Source organism: Phocoena sinus, chromosome 5 (genome assembly GCF_008692025.1).
Source record: "Phocoena sinus isolate mPhoSin1 chromosome 5, mPhoSin1.pri, whole genome shotgun sequence".
Taxonomy (NCBI): Eukaryota; Metazoa; Chordata; class Mammalia; order Artiodactyla; family Phocoenidae; genus Phocoena; species Phocoena sinus.
Genome location: NC_045767.1, coordinates 27375583 through 27389370, shown reverse-complemented (window position 1 = coordinate 27389370; position 13788 = coordinate 27375583). Strand labels below are relative to the sequence as shown.

Here is a 13788-nt window from a genome sequence, read left to right as displayed (position 1 = left end):
TGAAAGAGCCCCATTCCACACCCACTCATTGTTTTTAACTATCCTCACTGGCTTTCCCTTCCTTTGAATCTCTAATTCCATCCTTCCGCCACCTCTTCAGTTCTTAAAATACACAAGGTTTCACCTGTTTTCTGTGTTTTAAAAAATATGCTCTCCAGCTAGCAAGTTATTCCTGAATCCTACAAAATTGTCAGTTCATTCCGTTTGTAATGTTTCTTAGTTTTAAATTTTCCACCATCATTTGAAACCTACAGATTTTCTTTTGTAATGAAATTTAAAGTTACTTTTCATGTTCTACTTGTATACTCTGTATTTTGCTCTATCTTGACCATTTTGAATAATGTTTCCACACTTATACAAGGTATACAGAAGAATTTTTCAAAAAAGAAAAAAATTTTTCTCTCCTTATAAATTTTTGGAAATACCTGAAGTTTCATCTATGTTTTTACTCATTCTCATTAATGGGTGGAATTTTTAAAGTAATCAGCTGTCTTTAAGACTCTGACATAATTTTAAGAGAATGCTATGTTTTGAGAGTTGATGAATTATTTCACAAGTTTTCTTTTTTAAATAAAGTTCTGTGGGTTTTTACCTTAATGAAGTATTATATATTGCAAAGGTTCTAATGAAAAGAAAATATGCCAGTTTATACTTAGTTTCAAACTCATGTTACAAAATTTCAGTGCTTTAAAAAAAAAAAACTGACTACATAACGTTATCATATTACCGTAGTATGTACTCCATGAGGGCAGATGTCTGTCTTGTTTATTAGTGTTTCCCAGTGATGGCCCAGCTACCAGTGCTTGGATTTATATTAAATAATTGAATAACTGAATATGAAAATTAACGAATGATAGAATTTCAGAATGGCTTTTAAAAAGTAATGTAAAGATGTTCAGTATAAATCATGCTACCTCAAGCAGAACATTGAAATACAGATTTTTAAAGTTTTCAATCAGCTTTGCAATCTCTCAGCTTATTCTGATATGAGTAATAATTTATACTTTTAAGGGTGTTGAAATGTATATATTCAAGATAATCATCTGTTTAAATAGTTTATGAATTGATAAATATAGATGATACTACATAAATATTACAGATATCTTTATAGAGATATTATATATAATGAATGATATATATTATGGAATTATATAGATATTAAGATACTAAATATCTTTAGTTTTTAACACAGTGTTGGGTGATAAGAAATGTGAATCTCTGGTGCTGAAATGAAGGCAGGAAATGAGGGGGATATTTCTTCCCTTTCTCCTCATTCTTTCAAAAATTGTGGGTGGGAATTGGTTAACTTTGATTTGTCTAGTTTTCTGATGGTAAATGCATGTATGACTTCTTCAATGTGAAGGTATGCTGTATGTTTCACCATTTCAGAGTTTTGCTTCACAGTATTCTCTCTTTCTTTGTCCTGTATTCTTCCCTGGTTTAAACTTTATAAATGGTTGAAGATACCTTTTTCACTGTTTGTCCTCAGAATGGCTTCACTCCTTTATACATGGCTGCCCAAGAGAACCACATTGATGTTGTAAAATATTTGCTGGAAAATGGAGCTAATCAGAGCACTGCTACTGAGGTAAGACACTTGAATTCTTTGATCTTAATGTCCATGTTCTTTGTATCCAGATGCAAAGGGTCTCCATTACCTTTATCCTACGAGTGTTCATGTTACTATTGTAATCTACAACAGTGGCCATGAACGAATGACCCAGTGCACACAGTTCAATGAGTTTATGCCCTGATTTGGGATTCATGTCAATTTATTCTTACGTGAAATCACGCTTCCATCAATTTGCCATTCTCTAGCTTTTGGGAGCTTTATACTATTCTAAAATCAATTTATAGTAAATTTTATCCATCTCTTTTCATCACTGTTTTATCTTTGTTAGGATCTAATGCAATTCCTTAAAGGAAAGTTTTTTAATGATTAGCAAGAATTCAGAGTTATTTATGTTCACACAATTTCATGAGAAATATGTCATCAGAAAGCTGTTCATATTTTATGAAGTACAAATTATGACATGTGGTTGTGTGACTGATTATGGCAACAACCGAATAGAATGTTCAAAATCAATCCAGTCTCAAAACATTCAGGCCATCTAGGCATAAAAAGGGGTTGGAATGGGCCAACTTAGCATCACTTTCCTTTTCGTGTGTGTGTTCTCCAATAAGCCGAACCTACTTTGTATTTTCCTTCTCATTTCTGCCTAAGCAGATTAAGGAGGGAGTTCAGTGATTGTTTGGAACAGTGATTTTTAAGTGATGCTTAGGATGCTTTAGAGCTTGGAGAAAATGCCTCAGGGGCCACTAGAAGGTTGGGAGTAGGTGACACAGGAGAGGAGGGGAAGAGAGCTCCATTGGGACATGCCTCTCCTCACCCAAAAGCAACCAGGCTTTAGTTTTCCTATTTCACGTTCTGTGGCTCCACTGATAAAATTTTAAAACTCCTGCCCTGGAGTGAAAGACGACTGGTAGATAGATGGCTGTCACCCAGAAACTATCCTGATAACTTTTAATGTCTAATATGGCCTCCTTTCTGGACAATTAAGTCTTTAGGTGAAATAACCATGAAATCCCTTCTACCCTGCACTGTGGAGAGAGGTCATTTATAATCTATTAAATTCATGTCCAGGCCCTTTGAGAGAAAACTTTTTATGGAGCCTGGCGATAACTTTCTGACAGCTTACTCTCATTAGTTAAAAACAATCCCAAGACATCACTATTAATGGGACCACATTTCCTGTTTATGACTGGAAAACACGACTGCCTAGTATGAAACGATTTCACGTTCTCTACTAAGCCCACACAGATTTTACACTCTTACCACATGAGTACAGCGTGATTTTTATGATTATGATTTTATGACTTTCTGAGACATTAATTCTGTCAATGAGTGGCACGTGAATATCCTCAGGCAAAGCTTGGATAACAGTACGAGACTATATCTCTGCATTAGGACCTCTGAGAAATGTACCAAACCATGGAAATATGCATTTGTTTTATTTTATTTCCTTGAAAGCAGAATCATTTATCTAGAGAAACCTTTACACTACAGTGTTCTACTCACCAAATAGACTTTTCTAGTGTATGATTTAGGGAAATGCTGCCTGACAGCATTGTCAGCTTTCTCAAGACTCCTCTGATCTGGACCCTTGTAGCATCTCACTCTGCTTCCAGAAATACCCTTTTATGTATGTTGCCTCAGTGGAGTCCGTGTTACACTCTGATTCTCAGAGAATTAAAACTGTCTCTTATTTCCACAAAGAAATATGACTGTTGCAAGTAAATCACATGAGGTTTTGAATCCTAGTTTAGACACATATATGCCTCTAAACAAACATATATCTGTTTTGTTTTTTAATCATTTAAATAAGTAAAATTAATTTTCCCTGACTGGATATGTATAAACTTAGTTGATTAATTCCATACCACTGGCCCGAATGGTTATCAGGAAATACACTAATGGAAAAATCTTGGCATGTTCCCTTTTAGTCTATCATTCTGTGAATGAATAACATCTTCATAGGGCTATATGGTTGATTACTATCTGATCTTCAGGCTATATTGCTAAATACCTTCTACGGTTGTATGTACACGTATGAATATACCTAAAGAAGACACTTACCCTGAACCCATTAGTAGCCCTAATTTGCAAAACTTAGTTACTAATCAAGACATTGTGACCACTTTAAAAATCAGATAATTATGAGATCATTCAGTATGGCAATGAAACTCATGTTTGAAAAGAAATATTTAAAGTGTTGAAATTTCCCGTAATTATAGCAATTAGCATTGGTAAATAAATGATGAAAAATTAAGCTACAGATTTTTAATATAGGTTTCCTTTTCATAGAGTTGGTGAAGGTACTTCAAAAAATCATTTCAAATCTTTACCCTTCTCCCATGAAGTGTAGATTAGAATGAAATCCATGTGGTGGAGGTCCAAAGTTAAATTCTCTCAAAGGAGTTCTCTGTCTGTCCAGTACCATTTTTATAATTCTCTGCTTTCTTCCTTCTTCCTGAATGTTACCAAAATTGAAGGCTAAAAACTTTTTAATTAGGTTCTGTGCTGTCAGCAAATGCCTTGTCTCTAAGAAAAAATAAAGTTCACATTCTTTTAATATAAACTATCCCAGTGTTGCAGGGGGGAATCAAATTAAATGTGTGCATGATAATGAGCCTGTTCTTTCCTCCTTCACAGAGGGCTTAATTTGTGCCAAACAAAGTTCTAAATTTAGGCTACTCTCTTTCATCTTACAACACTACATGCTTTACTCTTCCATTCCGTTAAGTAATGTATTTATTTAAAATTCAATTTTAATTTAAAAAATTCAACTCTTACTGTGGTAGTGCATATATGATATGATGCATTTGAGGGAAATGATTTTGCCTCCGAAGTCTACAGTTACCTTTTAAAAAAATACTGTTGAAAACAAATGGAGTAGTTAGATGCTGATAAATTATCATTGTCTCTGGAATATATTCAATAGATGTACCATATCCAATTGCCCTCATCTCTTCTGTGAATGGAAACATTTAACTCTGAGACTTATTTTCAAGCTTTTGTGAATTAAAGGAGGTTTTCACATTAACAGAGCCTAGAATATATACGTATATTTTTTCTACTTATTCATCACCTTTCCGTTGCTGAATACTTGTTTCTAGAGAGAAAACATAGATTCTAATTTTTCTAATGTGGTTATCCATCTACCTCTAAGGCTCCTCTAACTTTGATGATCTTCGTTATTTTTTTTTTTTTGCTGCACGCGGGCCTCTCACCATTGTGGCCTCTCCGGCTGCGGAGCACAGGCTCCCGACGCGCAGGCCCAGCGGCTATGGCTCACGGGCCCAGCCGCGCCGCGGCATGTGGGATCTTCCCGGACCGGGGCACGAACCCGCGTCCCCTGCATCGGCAGGCGGACTCTCAACCACTGTGCCACCAGGGAAGCCCCGATCTTTGTTATTTTTTTAATTGTTTGTTAAGTTTCTAATTGAAAGACTGATTTTCTTTACATTACTTAGCACAATTTTATATCTAAATGATTTAAATAATATACAATTCAACTAAGTGAAAACTTAATGAATTAGCCTTATTTGCCAAAGAATTTTAGATCATATTATGTCCTAAACTTCCCAAATTAATTGGTAACAGACCATTCCATTAACAGTTGTTGTGAGATATTTAGCACCTTGCATAGTTAATCATGTAATTTATTTCCCTGTCTTGGCTACCATATCTTTGATTCTCAGTCAGACTTGTTCTCCATTATTTCTATCCTTCCCACATTTTCCTTTCCATAAGCAGGCATTACTTAGGGTTGGTTCTAATTTTTATTTTCATATTCAAAACACATTTGAATACATCCTGTGTGCATTATGCTTTGTTAGGAAATGCAGATGTTTTAAAAAATAAATAGAATGGGTATTTAAAAAAATCTGATGAAGCCAGTGCATAGTACAACAAGTGATGATAATTTGCTTTAATCTTCACAGTAATAATTAATCCTTTCATTTTTCTTGTCAGTCTTAATCATTAATGTGAAAATTAGATGCACTATTTCTTGAATCCCAGCCTTCCAAAAGTTGATGGAAGATTTTTTCTTCTGTTTTACCAGGATGGCTTTACGCCCCTAGCGGTGGCACTCCAGCAAGGACACAACCAGGCAGTGGCCATCCTCTTGGAGAATGACACCAAAGGGAAAGTAAGGCTGCCAGCTCTGCATATTGCAGCTAGGAAAGATGACACCAAATCTGCTGCACTCCTGCTTCAGAACGATCACAACGCTGACGTACAATCCAAGGTAAAAGCTTCATACATTTGTGGAAAGGCACTCTTCGGCCACCAGATTCCTCCTGGGAGATGATAAAGAAGTAGGCCATGGTGATAAGGCAAAATTACTTCTGGTCATCAAAAGAGATAATTTACTTTCAGAGGTATTTCAGAAAAAAAGGGGACTGTCTGTTGAGTACAGTAAGAAAACAGAAAAAAACCTCAAGATAATTTTCTATAAAAGGTGAGGTTCAGTTTTTTAGAAATCTGCTTATTCATTCTATTTCTATTTGTGGTAAAAAAAAATAATAGAAGCAGAATTAGAAAGATATAATTGTATAATGTTATAGTTGTCTTTTTTCAGTAGAATGCATTTTGGCATGCTGGAACGGTATATTCAACTGCAGAGAACAGATTGATTGTTTCCTTAATTTTGCACTGTGTAATATCTTCCCTCTTTTTCCCACACCACACCGCTTCAGATGATGGTGAATAGGACAACCGAGGTACAGTATTGCGGTTATATCAAAATATACCTTGTTTTTATTTTATTTTTTGTCCAATTAGAATAAATGCTCACTAATTTATACTAATGATTGGAATTTCATTATTAGGAAATTAATTAATTTGGAAACTTTGCCCATAATTAAGGCAAGTGGATAGATAATTCAAAAATTTTAATATAGCATGTATTTGAAGCATTATTTAATCAGTGAAACGTTAAGTAGCTTATTAGAGTAGAGCATGAAACAAGACTCTTCCGTAATATGTATTTTACTAAGTGAGCTTTATTATTAACTTTTGGCCAATAAGAGATGTGACCTCCTTTCTTAATAAGAATTCTCCATTTAGAATTTAGTGAAGTGAAATTTAAGGTTTCTCTGCCACTGTTTCATCCTCTTACCTAATTGCAGTTGCCCTTCTATTCTGTCTTTATTTTTTTACCACACTGTATATAATCAGTAATGATATTGAGCCTATCATGAGTAAAGCATTTACTTTTATCTTGCTCTTACAATAGTTGTCATGAAGTCATCTATTTTCCACATACCTAAATAAGTCCCATCAGTTAACAAAATCAACAGGAGTATTTGGTTCAGAAGCCTCTGAGAGAGAGAGAGAGAGTGTGTGTGTGTGTGTGTGTGTGTGTGTGTGTGTGTGTGTGGTATAAGAGGCACTAACACAAACATTGAAAGTATATTATAAAAATTAACCTATATTATAAAAATTAACTTTCAAAGGCAAGCGACTGCTTATGTAGGTTGATTTTCACTTTGCTGAGGGAATTCTTTAGACTAACATCTCATATGATCACTGGGTTGTGGGCCTATGGGGGTTTTGAGCATTCACACTTAGTATTTACCGAGAGTAGTGTATTTCTAAACCTAATATCTTGTTTATTGACAAATTTACCCATTGAGATGTGAATATACTTGAATTATTCATATCATTTCTTCTGTTCCATATCTGTGTGTGGAACTTAGGTCACAGATTTTTTTTTTAAAAGCCCAACTGCTTGGTGAAATTGCTCAAGACTGGAATCATACAAATTGATATATCTTAATTACTGATTTTAATACCTTTCTTTTGTAGGTGATTTTTGGTAATCGTTTACATTTTTTAAAGCAGTATTGGCTCTAATCATTATGCTGAAAGCAGCTATTTGAGTAGATACAGACTGAGTTAGAAATATTTCTTCGGGGACAATAGAATAACAAAGAGGGAAAACCCCTCCATCAATAGTCCTGTAGGAGGATGACCTGAGCCTTCCACCTCCAGGTTATTCAGGGAAAAGTTCCTCTGAGGGGCTTATACCAGCGTCTTGTTGATCCAAGAGTCACAGCCTGAGGCATCATCATGGATTTTCAATGAGGCTGTGTCAGAAGATAAATTAGTTTTTTTTCTGCAAATAGGAAAAATAATATTATTATACTTGAATAATTTGAAAATGATTCATCAGCAGTCACTATGTTTTTCTGAAATTAAATTGTAACTTGAATAAAAGATGCATATTCAGGATATAACTGGGTGACAGGAAATATCAAGATAAAAATGAAAAACATGTAGTGAATTATTTCCTAAAATACTAAAGCTTGACATTTTATAAAATAACAACCAAGTTGTAGACTGATTTTTTTTCTTCTATATTGACATTAGTATTTGCCATCATGTAGACACAAAATAAAAATAACATGACCACAAGAGTAGGATTTGGATTGGTAGTTACTATTCTTATTTTGTGTCTTGATTTGCTACAGTCAGAAATTATTTGCAGCTAATTTGGCTGATAGCACAGAGGAATTTCTATTACCTAAGGTATCTGAATGCCTCTTTAGGCCATTTTAAAAATAAAGCCACCAAAATCTATATATCAAGTGAATAGAAAAATAATGGTTGTGATTTAGATAATGTTTCTTAGAAACAGTATTATACACATCAAAGTTCATTTCAAATAAAAGAAAACAATGCAAAATGTCCTCAAAACTGCAGGATTTGATATCCAGTTTTACAGGAACAGTGTTTATTTTTCCTATAATCTTTTATTAAGCAATGAATATTATGGAGAGCAAGAATAATGCCTCTTTTCATACTTTAATAAGAAAAGAATTAATATGCTTCTACTGTGAAAATGGCAGATTTCTAACTAAATTTTCATTAGAAAAACAAAGAAAGGAAATATGCTTTTCTTCCATTTAAGATTTTCAGACTCATTTTTAAAACATTCTGATAGTAAACTGTTCTCTAATGCTCATGTAATTGATTCAACTTGCTTATTTTATTCTACATCAATCTTATTTTATTGATAAAGTTTGGTTTAATTAACATTCAAAATTGGGTTCCACTTAATTTTTTTCTTTATTTTATATTCATATTAATTCCAAGTATATTGTTTAATTTTTTTTAACTTTTTTTTTATTATAACAATATAGTCTGACTAAACATAGTTGTTAAAGAGGATAGAAATGTCAGGACAGTGTAAATGATGTAAGATGAATTGTATATGTTCTGTAAGAATTTCTCACAATATTTTCATAGTTCCAAAGATACAACATCAACCAATGCTGTTTTTCATTTTAAAAAACACCCAAACCAAAACACAAACAAATGAAAAAAATAGAAGTTTTGAGATTTTCTCTGGAGAAAACATTTTTTATTCATACTATGGCTGAAAAAATATGCTGTTTAATCATATCGTTTTGTTCTAAAGCTAAATCAACTCAAGAAACATGGTTTCATACAGATAACACATCTCATAAATAGATAAATTGTTAATGTAATTGGAAATAATGTTGCCAAGAAATGTAGGCTATTTATTTACCTGTTTATATGTTGACTTATTTACCACTAAATTTAAATAATAGCACTGAAACTTAAAAAGTCTTATAAAGCATTTATGATCTGAATTGCATTGTTCACGTATTAGGTAGATGTGATTTTCTTCTCTAATCCAGTGACTACAACATACAGAGGTGAAGTGCTTTACTGACTGTCATTTTCTTTGCTTTCCACAGAGTGGTTTCACCCCTTTGCACATCGCTGCCCACTATGGAAACGTCAATGTGGCAACTCTTCTTCTAAACCGGGGAGCTGCTGTGGACTTCACAGCCAGGGTATGGATTAAAATAGTTTCTTTTTATTTTATTTTATTTTATTTTATTTGGCCATGTGGCCCAGCTTGCGGTATCTTAGTTCCCTGACCAAGGATTGAACCCAGGCCCTTGGCAGTGAAAGCGTGGAGTCCTAATCACTGCACCACCAGAGAATTTGGCATTTTACTAAAGTAAAAGTTAACAATGATAAAGATTTTATTTCCTTTTCCTTACCTGGATTTATCTGTGCTGGAGATATTAGATTTTCCATTTTTTTCCCTTCAAATCACAGGAAGTCGTCACAACCCAACATGTGAAAAATAGTGTGTCAGTTCACATGCATGCAAATCATTTGCAATAAGGAAGATGTTGATTCTGACATCAGTATGAGCAGTTACATTTAAAGGTCACACCATGAACAAGCAGCTTCAAGTCGATAAAAAATTAAACTGTTAAAACATTAGGTATAAAATGTATAACTACATTTATAGAGTATGTCCTAAGAGTGACTATAGGGCATACAATTTGACAGGTATTTTTTTTTTTGGCTATGTTGGGTCTTCGCTGCTGCATGCGGGCTTTCTTTAGTTTCAGCGAGCGGGGCCTCCTCTTCATTGCGGTGCGCGGGCTTCTCATCGCCGCGGCTTCTCTTGTTGCTGAGCACGGGCTCTAGGCGTGCGGGCTTCAGTAGTTGTGGCACACGGGCTCAGTAATTGTGGCTCGCGGGCTCCAGAGCACAGGCTCAGTAGTTGCAGCGCACGGGTTTAGCTGCTCCACAGCATGTGGGATTTTCCCGGACCAGGGATTGAACCCATGTCCCCTGCATTGGCAGGCAGATTCTTAACCACTGTGCCACCCAGGGAAGTCGCAGGATTTTGTTTTTTAATAAATTGAGAATTTGCTCATATGAGGAGTCTTACTGAAATAGTAAAAACATTATGTTGTGTTATAGTTTTAATGGTATGCTTTCACTGGAAAGAATTCACTTACATGACAATTATAAAACTCAGTGTACTTAATATGAATCAGTAAATGCAGGACTTGAATATTTGCAAAATCATAACATACCAAAAAATCAGGTATACATCCTTGACCTAATGATGGTATATGATAGCCAAGGAAAGAAATACATATAATTCATGTATATAGTATTTTTGTCCTTAGAAGTCTTCTTCTCTGAAACTACATTGAGTTATTTTCAAGTTTTTCATACTGAATTATTCTGAAGAAGGTGTTTTTAAGAATCATTTTTCCATTGGGTATTGATATGTATATGTGTACTCTCTTTTTAAGCATAGTAAACTTTAGGATCCCAGAATCTTTAAGTACATAAGTGTTATAATAAGAAAGATAGTCTTTAGCCTAGGGCTCTATCTAGGTAGGATCTGAAATTTTGTTTCCATTGAGTATTATGCCAAAGTGCTCCCTTTGTCTCTTGACTGTGATGTGTACATTCAGTACATATGTTGTAGTTATTGACTAACTTAATTATGCAGTTTCATTCCATTTGTCATTCTCTACAGTGCTTTGTGGTTTGTGTGCTTTTTTTTGTTCCTTAAAAATCAAAAGCATTGAAACCATAGAAACCTCAGATAAAATTACAAAATAGGTCACAATCTCCTTTGTGCTGATATGAAGCCATCACCATCATGCCCTGTCGTACCCAACATGCTCTTGTTTGGTCTTTCCACGGTGTAGAATGGAATCACTCCTCTGCATGTGGCTTCCAAAAGGGGAAACACAAACATGGTGAAGCTCTTACTGGATCGTGGTGGTCAGATCGATGCCAAAACCAGGGTGAGTGTCTCTGTTCTTTCAATTTCCTACCATTATTATTTTTTGTATTCTTTTAGCAGACACTTTAAAATACCAGTCCCTAAACACAGGCAATGTGTTTTCAAGGAAATTGCTTTCTTGGATTCGATTTAAACCTCATACAGCATTTAAAGGTTGCACATCATATGTAAAGTGGAATTAATATTTGCTCATAAGTGCCTGGAGGAACAGAATGCTAGCCTCTCTCAATGAGACAGTTTTTTCAAGTCCTTGCTTATTGATTTTCATGGAACAAAGATCAAAGATTGAACTTACTCATCTCTGATTTGGCTAGCTGTAAGTATCAAGAACCCAAACTCATTTGCATACATTAAGCTATGAGAGTGTGGTGTTTATGTAAAATATTTTAATACATGTTGAAAATCTTTTCTTCGAACTTTTCAGCTCCTAAATCATTTTTCTTAAGTGGCTACGCTATAGGGATCTGAGCAGGAGATCTCCTGTTATGCTCACGGAAAAAAAGGCATACAGTTATTATGTTGCACTTTTACTCATGTCAGCTGGCTAAGAGGCAGTACCCTTCATTCATTTCAGACTTGTTGAGTTAAATATAATTCTGAGTCTTTACGTACTCCCAACAAATAAATAATAAGATAGGCAGGACAGTACACCTGTTGTAAGTGCAGACTTTGAATGCAGATTACCTAATTTCAAAGCCTGCTTCTACTGCTTACAAGCTGAATGACATTGGCAATTTACTTGCCTTCTCTGAGCTTAGGCTATAATACTACCTACTTCATAGGGTCGTTTGAGAATCAACTCTTAGGTATTTTTTAAGTGGCATTAAGTAAATTACTTAGCTACTCATAATTTTTTATTATGTAATGGAAATTATGCACAATTACTTGCTTAAACTAAACTAGTATTGTACTTTAATATTAATTCTCTGGAGTAGACTTGATTAATCATAGACTTAAGTAAAACTTTAAACATTCCTATTATATAAAATTTTGAAATATATGGTGGAAGAAGTCTGTGGAAGTTAGTAGATAGAATATGTCCCTTGTGATATTTTATCTTCACTTTGTTTAATTCTGGGACTTTGCATTCTCATAGTCCAAGGAATAAGGATCTAATTTAATTACCTTGCAAATCTTGAGGCTAAGAAATATTTTGTTTAGTAAACCTTATCATCTTTGAGCTTCTAGAAACTACACCAGTCGCAGACTATACATTTTGGGTTTTAATGACCTCAGGAAATGTTGCTTTCTTAATCTCATTTCTCTAAGACATTTGGTCCAGAGCACTTGTGTCATATTATCATGTGGGAGTTCTGGAGTGGTTTGCTTTGTCTATCAAGATCTTTGTTCTGGTGTCCATTGTCTTTGCATCAGAGTTTTATATGGTTTCTACCCTTTGATTTGATGGCATGCCTTTTCCCTTGCTATGCTGTAGGTGTGCAGAATTTGGAACAATTATATATAATGCTGCATGCTTTGCTTACTTGTTCTCTATATTTAAAGGAAGGAGTTTCTGTACCTCCTCCTTTAAGTACATTTCTAACATAATGAGTCCCTTTACACTCACCTTTCTGTTTCTCTTGAGACTCTCTAATAATTGAGAGGACCAATGGAAAGACAGCACTTTGTAAATGCAAAAAACTTTTATCTTGGTCAATGTCTTAAGGATGCACATTGCTCTTATTAATGCTTTTCTGGAGTATTCATTCATTATTGAGGCAATTGATTTTGTTTTTATTGATCGTCACAATATTTGCTTTATTCTTTAAAAGATGCTCTAATTTGCATTCCCTACATACATTTGCATATATAATTTAAAAGTCTAACTCCAAATAGACATTGTTTTTTCATGAAAGAGTAGTAAGAAATGGAGAGAAATGGATTCTTATGCTAGTTCTGCCACTAACTAATTGTCCTTGAGCAAGTTAGCAATGAAATGTAAGCCTTGGTTAATTATTCTTGAAGGGAATATTTGGACTGTATTTCATCCGGTGTAGCCTTTAGATAGATATAGCAAATAAATGGAATTTCATTCAAGAATTTATAAAGTGAAAATGGATTTTCTAATTAAACATTGTACGGACATTCTGTTCATTTCTTCCTTAAACAAATAATTATTGATTTCCTACTTGGTGTTGTGAACCCTAGAGATAACAGTAGTTAACAAGACAGACTATATCCCTTTACTCAGAGATGCAAATCAACAGTACCCAAGGGATTAGGTTAGCAGTATACTGGTAAAAATTTAATAATCAGCTCTTCAAAAAAATAAAATAAAAAGCTCTGATTTGTAACCTTTGCCTTTGATGATTTCCATGGTGTAAATACTTCCATACTTTCACCATGGCAAATTGGAGCTACCAATATGGTATCACTGAATGCAGAATTGGGAAAAGATGTGCAAAAAATTGACTCTCACTAGTGTGTGAAAACTGGTTCCAGTGCACCCTAAGGATCAGTCACAATAATGAAGGTGCTGCTGAGCCTTTCCCTGTAAGTGAAAATACTTCCTCATCAATAAGGAGTAGGATTTTAAAAACAGTTAGGTTCTTTCAGTTTTGGCTATAACTATCAGACCTGTATCCTTCTTACCAAAAGTAAAATCAAGTAGGAGGTAAAT

The 13788-nt window shown here is 34.3% G+C and overlaps 1 protein-coding gene across 5 annotated transcripts in view; it reads left to right on the top strand.

The window, feature by feature from the left end:
- ANK2 (ankyrin 2) overlaps positions 1 to 13788 on the top strand; it is a 574287-nt gene that overhangs the window by 420458 nt on the left and 140041 nt on the right. For all 5 annotated transcript variants that reach the window (XM_032631821.1, XM_032631822.1, XM_032631820.1 and 2 more), the window contains 4 exons: positions 1490 to 1588; positions 5628 to 5813; positions 9295 to 9393; positions 11071 to 11169. In XM_032631821.1, the coding sequence (XP_032487712.1) occupies positions 1490 to 1588; positions 5628 to 5813; positions 9295 to 9393; positions 11071 to 11169 (483 nt within the window). The remainder of the gene's footprint in view (positions 1 to 1489; positions 1589 to 5627; positions 5814 to 9294; positions 9394 to 11070; positions 11170 to 13788) is intronic.